The 21,469-nt window shown below is 43.4% G+C and overlaps 1 protein-coding gene across 2 annotated transcripts in view; it reads right to left on the bottom strand.

Moving 5' to 3' along the window:
* Positions 1-4,376: 4,376 nt before the first annotated feature.
* ell (elongation factor RNA polymerase II) overlaps positions 4,377-21,469 on the bottom strand; it is a 31,572-nt gene continuing 14,479 nt past the window's right edge. The window contains exons 3-12 of one of the 2 annotated variants that reach the window (XM_079266850.1): positions 16,087-16,208; positions 14,743-14,906; positions 13,390-13,640; positions 13,170-13,294; positions 10,949-11,030; positions 8,521-9,124; positions 8,195-8,261; positions 7,451-7,622; positions 7,294-7,338; positions 4,377-7,203 (exon numbers count right to left, since the gene is read on the bottom strand). In XM_079266850.1, the coding sequence (XP_079122976.1) occupies positions 7,099-7,203; positions 7,294-7,338; positions 7,451-7,622; positions 8,195-8,261; positions 8,521-9,124; positions 10,949-11,030; positions 13,170-13,294; positions 13,390-13,640; positions 14,743-14,906; positions 16,087-16,208 (1,737 nt within the window). In that variant the 3' untranslated portion in view covers positions 4,377-7,098. Of the gene's footprint in view, positions 7,204-7,293; positions 7,339-7,450; positions 7,623-8,194; positions 8,262-8,520; positions 9,125-10,948; positions 11,031-13,169; positions 13,295-13,389; positions 13,641-14,742; positions 14,907-15,152; positions 15,447-16,086; positions 16,209-21,469 lie in introns of those variants that run through there. The other variant, XM_079266849.1, reaches the window with a different exon arrangement.

Raw genomic sequence — 21,469 nt, 5'->3', positions numbered from 1 at the left:
TCTGCATTTGACCCATCCCTATGTAGGGAGCAGTGGGCTGCCAATGACGGGCGCCCGGGGAGCAGTCGGGAGTTTGGTATCTTGCTCAGGAACACTTCGGCACAGAACACGTACCAACCAAGGATCGAACCGCCAACCTTGCGGAAACCGAACGACCCTCTCTATCCAATGAGCCATGGTCGCCCCCGTCGGTTAGGTTCAGAATTACCGTTTTGTGGCTAAACGCCTCACACTCTTTTGCAACACCTGGGTCCTGGAACTAGCAGGTCTACATGAAATGCACATGCTTTTTGATGTATTATATGTGCTGATTAAGGATGTCAGCGGTGAGAAAGGTAGACATCTGTATATAAGCTGCACACAGCTCCATGTATCAGTTAACTTTTACTCCCGCTGCTCCAGTTTCAGATATTAATTAGGACTTCAATGAAATTCTTTAAATACTAAAAAACTTGAAATTGCTTTTAGAGAAATACAAATGTATAAATACTGAACTCAGATCGAAGCACTTCTTCTGAAACTAGAAAATGCATTGGCTTTAGAAAATGCGTGTGAATGCTGACAGCGGAAATAAATTGCAAAGCAAACCCGGAGGCTGAAATGTAAAACTGGAAGAGCTGGAAGCTGAACTGCATCACCTGAAGAAGCTGAGAGCTGAGATGCATTGGTGGGAAAAGCTGGAAGGTATTTAGAAATAATGCCAAAGCTGGAAGTTCTAACTGATTGCCGTTAAAATGCTGAAAGAAGAATTGTTTCTATTAGTATCAGACAGATTTACTGCATTAATAAACAGAATGCATTGCCCTGAAGAGCTGAAACGTATTGCATGAAAAGAAAGAAAGGGCTGAACAGCATTACACTGTAAAATACGGAATACATTAATAACACTCATTTATAATTGAAATGATTAATGAAGGAAGCAGAAATAAAACAACTTAAACTGTGATAATTCAAAAATTGTAAATCATTAAAATAAAGTCTGTGGCTGAAAGTATGATGAAGTAGTAACTGAAAAGTAAAGAAGTTAACAATCGTGCGAATGTTGTTGAATCAGCATCTAGAAACAAATTAACTTTGTGTTACAAAACACACGCACGCACACGCGCGATGCCAGTAGACCTGAATCAAAGGACCCGGGGTGGTCAAAGTCCTAAATGAGGACAACTATCTCACTTGAGTTCAAAAACATTGCTCTTGAAAAGTCTTACATTTTGTCCCATTGCCTCAATTTTCAAATCCGAAACTATAAATGTTCCACAATATCATATATGTTAACATTAAAACTAGTGAGGAAGTATGTGAAAGAAAGACGTTTATGTGTCATTAAAACATGGATTTGTTGTTTGTTTGCCTGACTGAACTTATGGAAATGACCAAATAGAACAAATAACTCCAAGAAGTGAGTACAGCTCTTTGGCTGTAAATCAGCAGACCTGGTTATTGCTCTGTGTGTTTTCAACGCACGCTTACTGTTCATTGCACCATGAGCACAACAATCACATTTAGAGATAACACAGACAGCAGAGTTACAAAATCAATGGCGAGTCCTACTGTTGCACTGCACTGTCCACACAAACACAACACAAATACTTTCTATCATCAGCAGTGGTGGAAGAAGTACACATCCTTTACTTAAGTTAATGTACAAATACATCATTTAGTCCAAGTAAAGGTCTACAAAATACTTGATTACATGTGCTATCAGCTTCATGTAGTTTAAGTATCAGCAGTAAAATAACTAAAGTATTATAAGGTTCATGTAGTTAATGTATCAGCAGTAAAAGTACATAAGTATTATCAGCTTCATGTACATGTTCAGTAAAATGTCTCCTGTGACATCTGATTCTATGCGACATGACTCAATGGCGGCTGGTGGAAAATGTTCAAGGTAGGGCTGTGCCACATCCAATCAATTTCAGCAAACATCTCAGTATGATTTAATGCAAAATAAATGAAGGTATCAAACACGTATTACTACTTTGCATTTAAATATTTAACCTTTGACATGAAAAAAAGCAGTAAATAACACTTTGACATCAGGACATCGATTCTGCCCCAAGCTGAATATATTTGAAGAAGCTGATTGGCTAAATTGTATGTCACACATTTATATCTTTAATCAGCAATTGGCTAAACTGCTTCATAGACCCGCCTCTTTTGGGCAGTTTCTCCAGCGCCCCAGAGACGTGCACACGCGGAGAGGACGTGCGGCGGAGAGGACGTGCATGAAAAGCATATATTTACCGCAGAAATCATATTTTACACATATTAATGGGTGAATCCATATTTCAAAAAAACAAATATTGACAATTTGTATAGTTTATTATTATTATTTATTTGTTGTGGCTCAAGGTGGGGCGGCGCCCTAGCGCCCTCTATTGACCAGCCGCCACTGATCTTAATACTAATGAATACTAATGCATCGACATTGGAGCAGCATGTTGCTGTTGTAGCTGCTGGAGGTGGAACTAGTACTTCATATACAGTGAGCTAGTATAGTCCTGCGGTTCCCAACATAGGGGCCGGGCCCCTCCAAAAGGGTCACCAAACACAACTGAGGGGTCATGAGACGAGAGAGGAAAGAAGAAGAAACTAAGTTCTGATACACAAATTTGTTTTCAGTCAACAGACTTGTCTTCATTTTATTTTTATTGTTAAAGGATGAAATCATTTTCCTCCTTTCTGTCTCAAACTATTATTCAAATTAAATCATGCTAGAAGTTAAAAGGAGAAAGATCTCTTTGACTGAACTGAAAAATGTTGATGGCAACTGATAATATTCATTGTACGTATTTCAATTTGTAAAGTAACTAGCAGCTAAAGCGATCAGATAAATGGAGTGGAGTAGATGTAAATTGGCATAAAATAGACAAAGTCCTCAAATTTATTCTATACTTTAGTAAATGAACTGTTACTTCCCACCATTGTGTATTAATTCTCACACTGATTATATTCTACATGTTGGAGAAAGCACATTCCCACTCTATTCGCTCTTTGTACTGATCGAGTTTGTTTTTCATATGACCATATATAGACTGTTTCCGGTTTTATATGCGCTCCTAACAGGTTGCCAAGCTGCCCACAGATCAGATGCCAGCAGTCAGAAACGCTTCCCTCTCTCAGCACTTCAACCTACATGTATGACGCCAGCATTAGTCTCATCTTTGGAAGTAGCGAGGCGCTGCTTATAAAAATGAAACCATTGCGTTTGAATCTATTGTGAAATGCCCTCATGTGCGACACATGCCAATTACCTCGCACAACTGACCGACCTTTCGTTCAACCGTGGCCTACATTTCCCCATTGAATTGCTGACCTGCTCTGTTCGCAGAGAATCTAAACAGAGGTAGACCCCCTCTCTGCATTTTAGTGCAGAAATCCCACAAGAAATTAAATCCAGGCTGACAAGTAAAACCTTGAAAACAGAGGGGTGGGCGGAGGGCTTTAAGTCTCTCTACGATGCGTGTAAACATGTATATGCTGCTGTATGTTGAGCAGAGGGAGCGATGGCAGCCTGCCACAGTGACCTCTCTGACCCCCCCCCCCCCACCCACCCACCCACCCCTGAGGCCCACTTCGGGATGGGAGCCAGTAGCAGCATAGCGAGGCTCAGGCACAGCTCAGCCCGGCCAAGTGGAACACTGTCGCTATGTAGATTTCTGGGATCTTTCAGTGTGTCACATTACATGGAGCCCCGTCCTCCCTGTTGCATTGCTGGAGCATCTTCGCTGCCATGCCCCTTTCTTTTTCCTGGATCCACATGTCAGTGTAAGGCACAGAGTTGGCTGTAAATAACAGTCATGGGTTAGAATAAGAGGATGCAGATTAGACACGGGCCAAACACCTTAAATACTGCCGGGAGTGGTTGAACTAACCTTTGCCTTCACACTGATTCCTGAGGGTGTCATTGACCGTATGAGACACTTCACCTCTCAGGAGAAACGATGTAAACAGAGGGATCTGAATGTCTTATTGATTTTGTTGAACAGAGACAAGGTGTGCCAGCAGCGTGTGGCGGCTTTGGAAACAAACCATGTGAAACTGCTGCCATCTGCAGGACATCCTCTTCACCACAGGACTCAGTAATTGTAGACAAATGTTAGGTTGTTTTTGGCAAAATGTTTTTGGCAAATTAATTATACACAAAATACAAGTCGTAGGCAGGTGGGGATTGAAGAGGCGCTGGAATATTTAAACAATATTATCATTTGTATTATTAACATATAAATAGTTAATTTCTTTAATAACTGTTATCTTTAAGACTGGATCACAACCCCCCTAAAAGTACAAAAAAAACTCCAATAAAGCGAAATCGTCTATGCACCAACTAATACTAAAATTCTACTTCATTACAATATCGGACGGCAACAACTGGCTCAGAATTTCCACAAATCAGGATTTTAAAGAATTTTTATTGAAACAAAGATCAATTTCAGTCCCAGTCCCTCATGGTTTTCAAAAAGCGTGCTTTGGGTTTTAGCGCCAACATTTCATGACTCTTCTCCAAAGCCCTCTTTGCTTATACAGCAGCATGTATATACACTCAAGAGAAAAGAAAAGAAAAACCTATACAACAGGTCATTTTGGCACAATCAACTCATACAACGGTACTCCTGTGCTGGCATATCGTTACTGTCAAACAGTTTGCTCTCCGTCGGCGCAAAGCGTGTTCACTGATGAGCACATTCACAATGGATATCTGACCGTAATAAGAGTTGTTATACAGGAATTATGTCAGAAAGTTTCTAGAAAACAAGATACAGTGAGTGAAAAGTGTCTTTCTTGTTAAAAAAAAAAAAGAAGAAAAGGTTGCAGTACTGGGCAATGCCGATTCTGGTAACAAGATAGTCACCTTTACAAACATCGTGTCCCTCCAGACCCAGATCCAGCCTCAGCCCGAGACTCGGTGAGTCCTGGAGCATTGGCCTTAATGTAGTGTTTGCATTAGGAGAGTTACAAAATCTGAACTCTGGCATTATGTTAAAAAAAAAAAAAAAAAACACTCTGGCCCAGTCATGCAAATCGCCATCTGGAGCAAAAGGAGCCGCCTCCGACTCCTCACAAGAAAACAGGGGGAAAGTTTCCACTGGGTGATAAATGATGACGAATGAAATGATAACAGGAAGAAGAGAATACTGTGACATGTTCCTTTGTCATTTGGTAGAGCGTTTTGTTTCATCCCACTCGGTTAAGCACTTTGGTATACATGCTGGTCAGAGCCACGTCGAATCGATTACATACTAAATTCAGTTGGACTTGGCCTTTGCTTGGCTTTCGATATCCTTGGGCAGTTTTTTTTTGTTTTTAGTTTTTTTTCTTCAAGTACAGATACAAAGACTGTTCATTGTAACACATTCATAAAGCATGCACTCTGATGGACAAAGAGAAAAGTGTCATTTGGACAAAACCCCCCCCAGGTAACAGCAAGATCAGGAGAAAAAAAGTGCTGATTTTTCATATTTCACATAAAAAGATCGTTATTAAGAAACGCAGTCGCTGACTGAACTCGCTCGTTCATCGGGTGAAGTCAGGATACAGCAGTTCTAAGTAGTCTTCGGACACGGCGAGTGGATCTGTCGAGAGAGCTGATCCGGGAAATAGATTTCAGGTCAACCTCGGTGAATATCTGACATCACATTTGAAAAAGGCAAAAACTGGTCGCAGGTGAGAGAGGCCTCCAACCGGTAACATGGAGGATGGCTTCATCTTAACAGTCGTCTCGATGGACTATCACGTGGGTCGATGAGCAAACGAAACGAACTGTTTGATCTTTTTTTTTTTTAAAGACGCTGTGAACACTATTTGAACATAACTTGCGCAAATTATAGTAAATTGGCAGATCTGTGGAAGAGGACTAGTTTTTTGTTTTTTTAAGGATGAAAAGAAAAAGACAGATCCGCATCCCCCATCTGCATCATCTTACAACCAAGAGGATTTTACTGAAGCATGAAGAAGAGCAGCGCTGGCGGTTTTTTACTCTTCCGATAACTTTGAATTATTCTATTGCTACAAAAAGCCGTCAGGACCCAAACTGGAAAGACAACCAATCAAGAGCTGAATGTAGTTCTTCATCGATACATTATGATGAACATCAGGACCAACTGCTGTAAATCGGTGAACAAGCACTGTGGCTCGTCACAGCCGAGTGAGGAGGGCCGTGTTTAGAGAAGATCTACGGCTCCGGAGCGACTGGAGACCTTCTCACATGTTAAGACATCTGCACAGGCTGCTTTTTTTGTTTTCCAGAAAAGAAAAAGCTCAGCACACAAACCTGCATCCGACCGTGTGCATGTAGACGCATTGTCTCGATTTGTTCAATGGTAAATATCTGCATCTCTTTAAAAGAGAGAAATATATAATTAACGCCAACAGATTGACAATTCGATGGGCAAGGCAGCTTCTGAATAAAATACTGGCTGACATTCATGGTGTGAGGACAGAAAGAGATGAGAGACAGCTTTTAAAGTACTGATATCGAGGAGTGTAGAACAGACTCATCCCCCTGAATTAAGTGTCAAAAATAAATAAAAAGGAAAAAAACGGAGGAATAACTTCAACGTCATAACCAGTCGTTTCAGTACATGGGGGGGGGGGGGGGGGGGAGAGAGAGAAAGTGATCATTATAAATTAGTTGCATTTGGCGTAGAGTCCGCAGTTTACATCTCTGTCTCAAACATCTGGTTTCAAAAGCAGGAAAGATTATTTGGATTATCTCCTAAGAAAGTGGGAAAGTTTTCCGTGTTGGACTCTTTTAGACCTCTGTGCACATAGCAGGGTTGGGCTGTTGAGAAAAATAAAGCCACGCGGAGCCGTTTTTCCCCCGGATGCATCGTTACTACACAGACGGACCTGGTGCCACACGAGGCACAACCCCGTCCTCCAAAAAAGAAACGGGGGGGAAAAAAGGAAAGAGAAAAATATCGTGTGTCCTGCTTAAGTCTTCATTCGAGCCTTTGGCCCCAATGAGGGGGAATACTCCTTTCATGGCATCTTTCATGTGAACATTTTGTTGTTGCTTTTTAGCACAGGCGGAATCCAGAGTTTTCCTTTTTCTGCTTGGTTTCCAGAGACGACAGGGAAACAATGTCGGAACTACTTTTAAAGTTGCTGTTGATCGTACTCGGCAATAAGTCTCTTTATATATGCCAGCTTGTTGTGTAGATATTCACAGCGGTTCTTCTCTTGGCTATAGTTTGGATTAGTCTGCAAGGGACATGAAAAAGAGTCAGGATCTGATAACGTACTGACATCCTTTAAGCCATCAATGTCTATTATAGCGGGACTTCAACTTACCTTTTTTATTTTATGATACTCTTGAAGTATCTGATTGTGGATTGTCTATGGAGAGAACACAGATAAAAAAAGGACAAGGGTTATGAATATAACTGATTGGGCATCTTTTTAAGTTACTCAAAATGTTTTCTAACAATTCGTGCTTCAGCTAACCTACCTTGTACTTGTCTGTGCCTTGAGGGAGCTGTTTGAGCTCATTGTCGAGCACGGTGAACTGCCGGGTGATGCCGTCTATCCGAGCATGCAGACCTCGGTACTCGCTGTACTCTGAGTTGAAATCGTTTTTATACCTCTGACGCTGCTCCGGAGAGACGATCACCGTGTACTTCCTAGGAGGGCAAGAAGAGGAAGAAAGAGTCACAAAGAACACATCAACGTCTCGTCAGAGGAACAATGGTAATTGGAGGGAGACTTTATGAGGAAGTACCAACACAAAACAATGAAATTCATTCATCCCAGACGAAGGCCTGCCACGATTACCTTTGTAGGACGATGTATTGTCCAAGAAATAATTACAATCAACAATGTTATTATAATTTTAAGACAATTTTATGCCACTTAGATATGTTAATAATGCAAGTACAACCTTTCAAAGAGCAATTCACTTTTAATTCTGAAATTAAATATAATAGGATATTTTAAAAATATTTTCAAAGTAACTAAATTAAACAAATAAAAACCACACAACCAAAACAATAAATAAAATGGACGCTCGTGAACAAAAATTGCACTTGAAGTGACAGCGAAACGCGTCTCATCAGATTTCCTGTTCTTTCGGCTTTGTCATATAATAAGTCGACAACGTAAAAATGGAGGTCATGTCCAGAAATCGTACGATAAGTTATTATCCTCACAGGTCCATCCAGGGGTTGTAAAGTCTAAATCTGCATTAAATACTCACAATAAATAGCCTGCCACCTCAGGTGACGACGTAGGAATACTGGTACTGTTGCACATCCCATTCAGATCTGAAACGAAGTCACACAGGTTCACAGGTGTGTACTGGAGGTTATTGAAGGCACTGAACAGCAGGGGTCTCCATTTAATCAGTAAGTCACAAACTGGTCACATCGCTCTCTCACAGTGATGACTAACTGGTGTCCATCCACAGAGAGAACTACTTTTATTCAGAAATCTCTTATCTGATGCAAGAGCTGTGAAACCGACGCTAGTAAATGGGACATTGTGTGCAGAAGAAAAGGGATGCCGTGTGTGTGTGGCTCTCACCTGTGCTTTTGTGTGGAATACTGTTGCTTTTGAGGTTTCCTGGGCTCAGCTCGCAGGCTTGGTTCGGCTCAGGCACACGTTCCCCACGACTCTTCCTCTCCTTCTCCTGAGCCCTTTCCCTCACCCTCTCCTTGTCTTTGCTCTTTTCCTTGTCTTTATGCTTTTTTGACTTCTTCCTGGACTTGTTGTTGAAAGACGAAGGACTCTTATCCCGAGGAACGACCGGGCCCGTGTGCCCAGGAGACGGTGTGCCGATGCTGGGCGCCGGGCCCGAGAGCAGCGTCGGTTGTTGGCTGAGCCTCTCGGACACGGCGGTTTCCTGAGAGTCACAATCTCTCCCGTTGTGGCTGGAGTCATTGCTGACATCCGACAGTGCTTCGAAAGGACGGGGGATGTCTAGCAGAGGGAGCTGCTGGGAGCTGGACGTCGTGCCGCCGTCAGACGTTGAAACCGCCACTCCGGCCTGAGCGCCACCTGCGTCCCCTCTCCCATTGGAGGAGCTGAGCTTGCCATTAACCGGGGCTGTTGCAGCCTTGCTGGCGAGATGCGATATCCTGGGCTTTTTGTTGGCTAGAGGGTCGATGAAGTCAGCAGCAGGTCGTTTCTGGCAGAAAGAAAAAAAAAATTGCAGTTTTAGTAGCAGAACCCAAAATAGGGTTCAACATGAATTCAATTCATCCCAGAGCGAGTGAAAGGAAGAGTACAGACAGAAATGGTCTGAGCTGTGAGGGACAAGGGAATGTTCAGAAGACAGGATCTAGAACAAGTAGACAGATGGAGAAAGCAACACAGAAGAAAGAGAAGTAGAGGATCTGTGTTCTTAGTAGCACTGAGAATATGATGACTGTGCAGTCTTCTCACAATACCAGGGATTAAATTACAGACGGGCCCCGTTTGACCCAGCCCACACTTATGTCGTTGGGAGTGGCTGACCCGATCACTGTGTGGCGGCTGTGCCAACAGGACTACTTTTGGGTTCTGTAACAACGGCGAAAACCAGCGAGGAGCTCCTTTTGGGCCTGCAAAGCTTTTTAGACTACTTCCATACTGTTGGTCCCCTTCTTACGACACCCAAACACTAGTAGAAGACACTGCAGTGTAGGAAACTACAACACTGTAATGTTGTAGAGTAGACAAGGCTTTTACTAATCCTGATGTAGGTTTACATGGATGTCGTCCTGTGCATCAGTGTTTTCAGGAGACCAAATGTATGCGATGGTGGAGAGCATGACGAGACAGAGCAAAGTGGGGCTGAGATCCACAGTCCAGCAGATAATGACTGTAATTAAGGCCGGGCCATATATTGTTACTGTATCGATATTGTGATATGAGACAAGATATCGTCTTACATTATATGGATCTCTAAATATTGTAATGTGGCATAAGTGTCGTCTTTTCCTAGTTTTAAAGGCTACATTACAGTGATGTAATTTGCTGTCTGTTATATAGCCGTTCTATTATTTGCCATTAGCCGCTTACTTTTGTTTCTGTAAACTAGTGTGAATGGGAAATGTTTTTTGAAACGCTAGCAGGGATGGAAGTTATTTTGGCATTTATCCGTCTGTGTGTGTGTGTGTGTGTGGACACGGTCTCACCCAGTTTGCCCTGCGGCTCCCCCTGATTTATCCATCACCTTTCCAGAGGTTTACACACAGCGTGTGTTTGTGTACTGTGTTTGTGTACTGTGTTTACTGAGGGAGGGAGCGGACAGGAGGAGCCATACAGTAGGTGTCTGAGGTGAGAAGAACCTGAGAGGAAGGCGCTGTTAATGTAAACGGAGCAGCTCCTCCTCAGTCTACCTAATGGAAGTGTAACCAATGGTTAGACTCCAGAGTCTGGACTCACCTAAAAAAAAAAAAGAGCAGCCGGACAACAAATATTAATTTTTAACACGCAATGAGGAGGGAGAAAAAGAGTTTTAATAAACTAAAGTGTACCACGGGGGCCATTTAGTTGAACAACAAGGCTTCAGTGCTCATGCAAACAATGTATGTTTCTTAAAAGCTCATAACCACCATTAGTAATACAGGTCAACTGTAAAAAGTTCAGAAAACATTTACTGCAAAAGGGAATTCACTGAAAAGGCAGAGAGAGGATTTAGAAAACCCCTTTTCTGGGAAATACCAGAAACCTCCAGACTGCAGGGACAACCCAGTTAACAAGGCTATAGGTAAACCGGTGGACATCTTTGTCCCCAATTCCACCAACCGTATCTACTGGATCAGCTAAAAAAATAAAACTGAAGGCGACCAAGCTCTGTACGTTAGATCTGCAGAGCTAATCTTAAAGCACTCCACTGACATAACATCAAGGAGAGTCCACACATCATATCACGAGAATATCATCCATCACCAGCCCCAGGGGAAATGTGAGTGGGAGAGCTGATATGGAAGTGTGTGGAAGTGAGACGAGGGAACAGGAAGCTCACCTGAGATGGCGAGCTGCCGGCCAGCTCTTTGGGCGGGCTCTCCAGCGGAGGGGCGGAGCTGTTCGGGGTCTGGTTCTGCTTCCTAAGAGGGAACACGTGCGTATGAGAACACAATCTTGATATTATTTCTACAGATTCTCTACTGTAAACTGCATACCAGCGTCACAAGAACACGACTGTAGCTATTCAACTACCTGTTGAGGTGACGCAGCATCTCCCTCAAGTGCTGCTTTCTGGAACATCAAAGGTTAAAGCCAGATTTCTGCCCTTAAGAGCTTGAACATACTCGAGCAAAAAAGTAAAAGCTACGTAGCTGCTATTTCTCCAGTGACAAAGTAAGAGGGCATTAAAGAACAAGTTACAAACGTGGCTTTGTGAAGTGGGTAGCTATGACAACAGAGGAAATGAGGGCCTACTTGACAAAGCAGCACTTCACCATAACCACACACTTCATGACAGGGAATAACTTAAATCATTATAAAATCTGTTCACAAGTTTTATAACAGTGTTAATAATCCAATTGTGCCGTCTTCTCTTTTCCACAGAACAGGTCACGTGTTAGCTCGCTGCATGTTTGTTTAATGCTTGAACAGTTCTGGCAGCGAGTTCAAGGCGAGTGAGAAGGTGACATGGCGAGAGACAGAATATGGTGGCGCGGCTCACTTTGGTGTTTGTGTGTTGTCGGTTTATCAGACAATACAAACGGTTGACTACACGGTGCAGAACATCCCCGATGCAATGGATCCCCCCCAAACTCGAGATGAATCTATCACACAGCAAGTGTCGAAAACAAAACAGCTGTGCCAAACAGCAGCTATGCAGCGATGATGAATAGTGTTTAACCAACTGATCCAGGCTTGTTTTAAAACATAACACGCAGATAAGAATGAATTATTAAAGATGTATTCCAGCACGCAGCATGTTTACCGACGGGAACAAAAAAAATCCACTGCTCCAAACACGACATTATTATGGTATTACGGTAGGTGGTTAGTCAGCTGATAAAACTCACAGAAAAAAATAGCCCACAGTGTCGACTAAAGAGCGACACACAAATAGGCTGCAAGTATGTATGGATATGCATGCCTTGCACACACAGATATTACCCCGAGTGGCCAGAATATCAAACACTGTAATGCAACAAAGCAATACTGTAATGAGTACTTTGTGGAATTTTTAATGGCACTGTGCCAGAAAGGCTGTAGTTTGTGTTAATATACTAATGAACTGTGAGGCGTTTGAGTGTCTATATATGTAAATGAGGAGAATAAAACACCAAAGGCCCCTTTTAAAAGCCCGATACAACACAAAACATACAGCTGTGTCAGTAGCAGTCTTAACAAAAGCTGGACATCTCAGGTTAAGTAGTTGCACTAAAGTGTGAGGATTCTCCAGTGTCTAGCTGCCTTTAGCGCTGTACCCCAGGTAAGCTAATTACGGAGGATAGGAGCTATTCTTGAGTCCATTACATAAACACAAATTGAGTGTCGGAGCATTGCTTCCTGGTCTATTTATAGCTGGCTGGGATCTGGCTTTTCCTTAGTGTCCCAGATCCCGAGAAAACAGGTTTTTCCACTGGGAAGAAGGCCAGCAGCTCATGTCGTCAACAAAAGAGGAAACTCAGTGGAGCACACAGAAAACTTCCTGGGGACACAGACGATGTGCCAGTCCAACAAATATTTAAAAGAAAAGGTGGGTTTTACACATCCAGAAGTGCACAGAATGAAATCCATGACAGCTTTACAAATCCTTATGTCTCAAAAACCTTTATCTTAATCAGTTATGTCACAAGATATTTAAAAAGGGAACGCATACATCATTCCTCTATAGAAGGACGTTTCTCTACAATTCTTAAATACCAGAGTCACCACCCTGTGGCCTCCTCGCCACACAAACACCACAAGGTGCTCTGCAGTGTCACACACTCGTACTCCACAACACCCAGGAATGTAACTCGTCTACCCGGTTAAAGCAAATACAATGGAGGTATGTCAGATTTAGCAAAGTTACACACGCACACAAAATATGTTATGATAGAAATGCAATGCAAGACTATCAGCTATTTGTAGCCAGTAAAAAAAAAACACCCTAAAACTAAAACTGACCATTCAGAGGAGAGTAGACTGATATAAGCACGAGTGATCTATGGCTGAGGAGAATCATGGTCAGAATAGGGCGACATGTGGCTTTAAGGCGAGAGTGAGCCACATCTTTGACATACTTAAACATGATTCTCTTGAGAAGCTGCTGGTCTCCTTCTGTGTAGCCTGGCCAGTCCTTCTGGATCTCCTTATACAAAACGTCCTTCAATGTGAAGGTGTTGTCCTTCCCGTTCAGGTTCGCCACCTAGGAAATGAGAAAGAAGCACGGGTAAGTCTCCTCGCCTCTGCAGCTGTTGAGAGGCAACAAAGGCAATACGCGTGTGTGTGTGTGTGAGAGACCTGTTGCAGGTGGCTATCCAGGGAGTCCTTGTCTAGTGGCAAGAGGCCATCTTTCTGCAACCTCAGGATGAGCTCAGCCTTCTTGTAAGGCTTGAGGGCCAGCAGGTGTGTGAGGCGCTCTCGGAGCGGCCGGTGCTGAGGCGTGCCCTTCTTCAGCGTACTGCTCGAGATGATGACGGGCCGAGACGTCCTCCGTAACGGGGCGACGTCCGAGAGGCCAGGTGCCGGTTTCCGGATCTGAACCTTCTTACCTGAGGTGGAGTTACAGACGGGGGGGGGGGGGGAGGAGTTTCGCATTAGAACAGTTGAATAATGATTGGTCAAGTTGTATTTTAACACTAAAAAAGAAAACACTTTACCATTGCTGAGAATTTTAACCACAGGTGGAATTTTAATCTCGCACTGAAGCAACTAACGCTGGTGGAAAAGGGCTCTTATGACTTTCTGGCTGGCAGCCAATGCTCGCTTGTTTTCTTAACAGAAAATAACTATTATCTCAGCGAGAAAGAGATTTATTTCTGTCAACATCTTCCATCTCAGTGATTGATACCGGCTGAGCTCTTGCAGATGACTCATAAAAGATGTATCATGCACTGATCTCTACTCGCCTCGCATTACAAACATCAGCTAACACCACCTTCTCCCACCGAGACCTTCTTTTAAAGGTGATTCAGCCTGAATTTTATGTTGCCTCCTACTGAGAACAAAACACAGTTTGGCTCCACGGCACACATGGACTAGACATTCTTTGACTCACTGCTGAGCAGTGAAGAGGCTTACACTGGATTTCTTTCTTTGCAGGCAATGAGGCTGCACTGCTGTGAGTTTTTTCGACAGTAGCTGTAGCACGATGCGCTTTATAGTGCAGGTCAGAGACCAAAACAAGAAGTCAGACAGTTGACGCGTTACGCCCGGGGATGTTTTGGCCCCGGCGCGTTTGAATTACAGTCATAAGGGTTAGCGAGAAAGAAGATCAGCGTGCGCGTGGCACATTGGCTGTGCGACCATTGAGGAAGCAACCACCATCAACTTCAATATAGTCCCAGTTACAGATGAGGCATGCCGGCAGTGTGCTGGCCCTTTGCCATTCTGCCCCAGACCCAAACAACCTGTCTGGTGCAATGTGAACCCATTCACCAGCCGAGGAAGGCTACACAAACACACGGGCCATTTGGCCGTTTGCAAGGCACAGAAATTCTGCCTGTCAAGTCACAACACCTTTGTGCTGTTTAAACGGAATTTCCTCTTTTCCATCAACCAAAAGCTGAGTTATTATCAAATATTGGTCTTATGTCTGGCTGACGGGAGCATGTTTGATGGTCTGCATGCATCTGTGCCATCATGTCTCCTCACCTACGAATCTCCCCCCGGGCTTGATGACGATGGCACTCCGACTGCGAGTCTCCTCCTCGACCTGGGCCATGTTTTCCCTGGCCTTCTGGTAGGAGTCGTCTGTGGCACACACTGTAATCTTGTCCTGGATCCCACCCAAACAATCCAGCTGAATGCTCCCTTCACTGCCAAAACAAAAAAGGGAGATGTTCAGAGAGGAAGCCGGGATTGAGCATCCAGAGAAAGACAATGGAAAAGATTAGAGGGGAATCGCTACTTATTTTAAAAGGTGCTCCATGAATATTTGGACAGTTATTTGAGCTAGACAATAAATAAACAGATGGCACGTTATATTTTAGGGCATGCTACTTTAAAACACTGACCATACATCCACCAATACAAGTTCTCAGTATTAACCTGAAATCTCTCACTATTTGCAATAAGCCATCCCTTCACTGTGCATTCCTGCCCAGATGAGATCCATGAAACTCCCCGAGAGCACAACTGTTATTTTTTTCAATTTTCATCCAACTGTGGGATCCCACAGTACGAGTCACTGCCGCACCAAAGTCCATTCTTTCCGTCTCTCTTTGATTCTCCTCCACTTTGATGAGGATTTGGCAGAAAACGAGACAGTGCTGGCGCAGTCGGTGGAAGCGGAGCTCTGTCATTTGGGCTTCAGACTGGAACTCGAGGTTGATTCGGATCCAGTCAGAGACGTGGACGACCTCCACCTGACCCACTTGTTCAGAAATATTTTCTGAATAACGGGGTCAGAAACTTGGCCGGTCAGAGAGGCAGAGGCTTTTGTTGATCCCTATTCTGTTTTTCAACTTCCTTCCTCTTCAACGCAGACATCTGGTCCTATTTGCGTGACTCAGGCAACAAAATCGACACACTATGTTTGGCCAGAGAAAGTCTGCAGAACACGTTTAATGGGTTGGATGCTTAGAAGGGGATGGACCCACATCATCAGCAGGTTGTGTGCCATTGCAGCTGCTATAAACACAAAGAGACAACACTTGTCTACAAAGATTAAAGAACACACTCGCTTTAATTTACACTGCTTTTTCTAACATTTTGCAACTGTGCAGAATTTGCAAAACCATATTGTTTAATAAGTGTGTTCAACAGAGGTCAGTGAGTCCCCTCAGGTTAACCATGTCAAACAAACAGATTGCCTGCCTGGGAACACTCATTTTGCAACTCCAAAGACTTTACACAGATTATTTACACAAAGCCAAAATTAAGTATTCAAATCCGTCGCCACAGTGTACAAATGTTGACATTACAGACGGCGAATCAAAAAGAGGAACCGGTTGCACATTTGATGAAAGTGAGTGCGAGTCAAGCGTTTGCGTTCACCTGGTGATGTACTGCTGGATGCAGTCGAAGCTGCCCTGGGGGTTATCTCTGCCCACATTCGACAGGTAGAAAGTAAACGATTGCAGTTCACTGGAAGTTTCCGACCGTGGTATTGAAATTTTCTGTTGAAGACAAAAGGCGAAAAACATGATTATGAAATCAATACACCAGTTCTTAATTATTTGGTGTCAGACCAACACTTCAAAGCTCCAACCTACTCTTAACAAATCACATTTGAACAAACTAAAACTATAGTTCAATAACAGTTCCATTATTGACCACGCTGCCATACATACATACATATTCTCCGATCTCTTTTGGAGCTGTATATTATCAACATCAGTAAGATACCAAGAGAGGGTGACTAACTGCACTCCACACCCTATTTGTAGACCTAAACACATTTTTCTTTTTGATGTATTCAGTACTATAAACAAATGCCAGTTCTCTATTGCTTGAAAACCTGGCTCTGACTCGGCAAAGCTGTGAGTAAGCCTCAGGCATTTTCTTGCTGGCTTCAAAGACGCTGAAAACCTCACGAAATGCAGCTAAGAATCTGCTGCCTTATATTCCTCCAGCTTACTTCTGCTAGGACAGTCTGCGCACTGCAGAGTGTTCCTAATGATGTTCCCAAAGTGTGCTAGGAGGACCCGCAGGTAAATTACAGTAACAGAGGAACTATGAACTGTGTCTTCCTGCAGTCTCTGGCCTTCGCCGCAGTTTGCCACATCCTATTCCAGCACCAGTTCCTCCCACACTACAGGTGTTGCGTTTAGCAGACGACAGAAGAACTGGAGTTAACCACCGTTAAGTAACCTCTGGAAACCTCTAATCAGACAGCTGGGATACAGATGCTGGGTTTTCTTTTTTCCCCAGGAGGGCCGGGCAGGATGAATCCCTGCTCAGCTCCGCTTTCATGAACACGAATTAAAAGCGGCGTCAGAGCCCCGGACGGTGCACCACACTGAGCCACGATGACAGAAGATAGCCAAGTGAGATGGTTTTGGATCGGCGGTACAGGGCCTCTGGAGCACCTCATTGCCACTGGCCTAACCCAGATCAGAGGCTCAGCCTTGTGACTCACTGGCTTCTTCTTCAGTGCAGCTGGGACTGACATGCGTTCAGACTGTAGGCAGCTCTGTTTACCAGAGGTCCCAACAACGTGTAAAGGCTGTAGGTGGCCTGCTATAAATACATACAATGTCCTTTATTTGCCCTGCTGGAAAACCTGTGCTCTCAGTGGTACATAGTGCTCCACTGCAGTAGAACATGACACACACACACACACACACAGCTGCAGTTCACCTCATACAGATAAATCAATAAGAGATACAATTTGAAAATACAACCGTTATAGTATTAATTTACTTTTTATTATCATCATTACGACAGTTAAAGTTAAGGATAAAGACGATTCTTCACTACAAGGTTGTTGACTGGACGCTGAATGCTGGTCGGTACACATTTGCCGTGGCAGAAGATGGAGGTGGAGACTATTTTGGCAGCAGAATAATAATAATGTAGAATATGTATGCTTCTGCCAACCAGTCAAGTTGCAGTTTACATCAATGTCTGTCCAAAATGTTGCCACTACATCATTTTATCCTGTTAGATATACGTGTGACATTGTGTTTTGTGAAGACACAGTAACCTTTAACCACCAAAATCTAATCAGTTCACTCTGAAGTGGATGTTTGTGCCAAATTTGAGGAACTTCCCTAAGGCCTTCCTCAGACATCACACACTGACGGATGGACGACCCGAAAACACTGCGCCACTCAGAGCAGAGTCACAAAGGACTGTCTGAACCCCTGTGAGGAGCTGACCTACAACAACCATTAGAAGTTCTGCATGTTCTTGTCAATAAACCACATCCTTCGCCAAGTTATGATCTATGGAATTCAACCAGCCTGTGCTGCCATGCTCGCAAGAGGAAATAGTTCCGATGACACATTTACCCACTTGTAGCTCTGCTTTAAAAATGTAAATTACAGCAAACAGAGAAGCAACTCCTGTCTCACACACACACACAATGAAGATTTACTTTAACTTACTTACTCCAGGACCATTAAACCTCTTGAACTGGAGCTCAACACTGAGTTTCTGTAAGTGAAAATCCCATTTATATACTGAATAAAGGATTTAGAGTATTGGCCATAGTGTTGTAACCATCCACGGTAGACCTACCACTGGCTATGAACTTGTGAAACGATGGTATATGCTGCTGCAGAAGCCACACCATGTTCTTGCAGAAGCACAGAAGAGATCAGTTGAGTGTGTGAATCCAGAGATGATTAAGAGGCAGAGGAACTGACAGGAAGGCAAAGTACAGGGGAGTGACGCAGCTGACTCATATTGTCGAGGATGAAAGAGTGAGAAGAGGATCCTCCACACCAAGCGGCTCAGGCTCCGATTCAACAAACGCTTGAGTGTCGTAACCACGACGCGCATACATGGACTTAGTACAGTTTCTAAAGAAAACGGGTCATCGGGTGAAAGCTGACACTCCCTTGTTTGTCGTTAGTGATGAGCTTTTCTCTCACGTGTCTTGATTGTGCATGTATACCACACAACAGTCTCACTGTGCACTTTGAGACCAAGCCATGTGTGTCTGTATAAGCTATGTTCTGATGTGATGCTTGACATGTACGTGTTCAATTTTGCTTGACATTTGATGTTCATGTTTTTGTGTCGAGGGGTTTGAATTAAAACAACGGGGTTAACGGGGCTGTGGGTACTTCCTGCTAACATGCTTTCATAAACCTAACTGCTCTCTCCTCTTAGGAAAAGATAAAAAGCCCCGACGTTAGAATCAGTTTAACTTGCAAATTAAACAAAGCTTAGAGAGCTTTAGCCTGCTGTTGCCACAAAACCGAGCCAGAACAGAGCAACGGAGAAAAAAGAAAGCAGCAGAGCACACTTTAAAGAGCATCGGGAGATTACTTCCAACACTGGATGAACGGCAGGGACTGACAACGAAACAAAACCACCTCCACGAGTAATAATCCCCTTTATATAGCCTTTCTAAATGGTGGAAGTGGATTTTTAACAGGTGTTCCAACCACCCCCTCCTTGTTCAGCCTGCGGCTAGCCTCCTTTTCTCATTCTGTATGGCATCGAGCAAACAAAGCCTCTTTTTACGGTTGGGGTAGATGGAGAGGGCCGACCCCCACGCACTTCGTCTCATCCAAGAGCAGCGGAGAGAGAAGCAGCGGAGAGACAGGAAAAAACTAATCAGACGGAGACAGAGGCCCGACACACAAAGACGACGTCAAAGATGATGACAAAGGCCGACTGTTCAAGTGCTTTGCACTTGGCGTCACCTCACGTCGCCCGTTTGTTTTCCGTTAAAAAGCAGAACACACTGCGACGACCAGCTGACTCCTGACACTCATGTGTGATCTGCGTCTGAATGTCCAAACTAGTCCGCAGTAGCCAATCCCAAATGTATTTTTGGAGGGGAAAAACTAACTAGCGTACTATTTTACACCAGTTAATCTGTTCACACAATAGCATCATATGGTCTGAACAGGGCTGCAGATAATTATCATTTTAGTAATCGAGCATTTTACCAATTAGTCGATTAATCATTTAAATACTTTTGCTTCAATAAGGAGCAACAGTAAACATACAAAAGAGAGAACAAGACTGATGAACTACGAACTGGTTGTTTTTTTCAGAAAAAGCAACTTGTTAATTGTTGAAATTGCATAAAATAATATTAACTTTCACTAAATCCATTTAGTGCCATTTCACATTCTGTGTTTTAAGGCTCCAGCTTAACTGTTTTCATCAACGTCCCTGAACCTCCAATCATTTAACGTGTAAATAAAGTGGTTATTTGCATAAAAACACAAAATAAAATCAAATATTTGGTTTAATTAAATTATGTATTATAAGCTGCTTAGAGATAGTGTTAAGAAGTTAAACAGGTTTATTAAGTTTCTCACCAAAAACACAATTTTACAAGATTACATTTGAACACATCATGACAACGATATCATTTACTTTCGCGCGACACTCATTTTACTCAATACTCCTTTTCAGCCGTAACCAAGAATATGAATGAATGAATGAAGTCTGTGGTTTTGGCTTGTGAAGACGAAAAGAAGAAGATGAAAAGTGAGATGAAAACCAAACGAAATGGGCAACACTGCTGCACTGAAAAGCCATTCAGAGAGCCGCCGCCCCCCCCCCCTCTCTCTCTCTCTCCCTCCCTCCCCGAGATGCTAAATGGCCAAACAGCAGTGGATGAGGGTCGACAAGAGTTAATGGTGCTGAATACATCACACAGTCTATGATGGATATTTTTGCCACACGCATCCAACAACGGCCGGCACACTCGGATATACGCAAACCGCACGTAATGACAGAACGCTTGAAGTCAATCCAATCGCCAGAATGAAAAGTGCAGGAGAAAACACCGCCGGAGTGAATCAAAGCCTCACCGACCATGTCGAGGCTTTTCTGCATCATCACACGTGTTTAATGCAGCCCACGTATATATATACACACACGTCTCTTTGGCCACATCTGAACCCAAACCTGTCTCTCACACACCTCTCATCTTATGTCTGTTTTTGGTCTTTAAATTCATTATTTTCTGAAAGAAACTTGTTATGTGCACACTTTGTCAAGAGCTCAGAGAGAGCTGCAGCAGGTGAATGAATAACGGAGCACATCGTGACAGCCGGGCCATCTGCTCTGTAATTTTGCCATTGTCACTCTTCTGACGAGCATTCTGATCTCAACAGTAACAGATTCTCCTCCACAGCGAACCTGCTGCAGCGGTAAAATACGTGCCTCACTTTACTTTGTCAGCCTAAAACACACATCGGGTCTAACATCTGATGTGTGCAGTTGACAAACATGTCGCATATGCTGCCTGTACAGCATGTTTACACATTTCAATGCCTGCTAAAGAGAAGCAAAAATGATTTTACTTGGTGATAAGGCATCAATACTGGAAAGAGTCTAGCTCTATGCAGGATTGCAGTGTTCTGCACTGTGCCGTTCCCAATTCTAAACAGAAATATTGACGGCAGGACGGCGGTATCGAATGTATCAGGACTCCTAGAGGATGCTTAAATGACTTTCTATGCTAAATGTAGACCTCAGCTACACCATCGACGATATAATCGCCTACGGTGAGATTCTTCAGTGAAACAATATGCACACAAAACAATGAATGTTGAAGCTGCTGCTGCCTGAGGTCTAACAATGAGTTTGGAAAGCATCGGTGAACTCCCCCCCCCCCCCCCCCCCAAGCTTTAAAAATACAGTTTAACAACCAGCTGTGTGAGTATTGCACTGCACCATTGATAGAATGAGATGTTGGCAGATGTTGTGCTATAATGTGAATTGTGCCTTCGACATGATAGTA

The sequence above is a fragment of the Melanostigma gelatinosum genome (genome assembly GCF_949748355.1).
Source record: "Melanostigma gelatinosum genome assembly, chromosome: 4".
Taxonomy (NCBI): Eukaryota; Metazoa; Chordata; class Actinopteri; order Perciformes; family Zoarcidae; genus Melanostigma; species Melanostigma gelatinosum.
The sequence above is the reverse complement of the archived record's forward strand: the minus strand, read 5'-3'. Positions and strand labels throughout refer to the sequence as shown.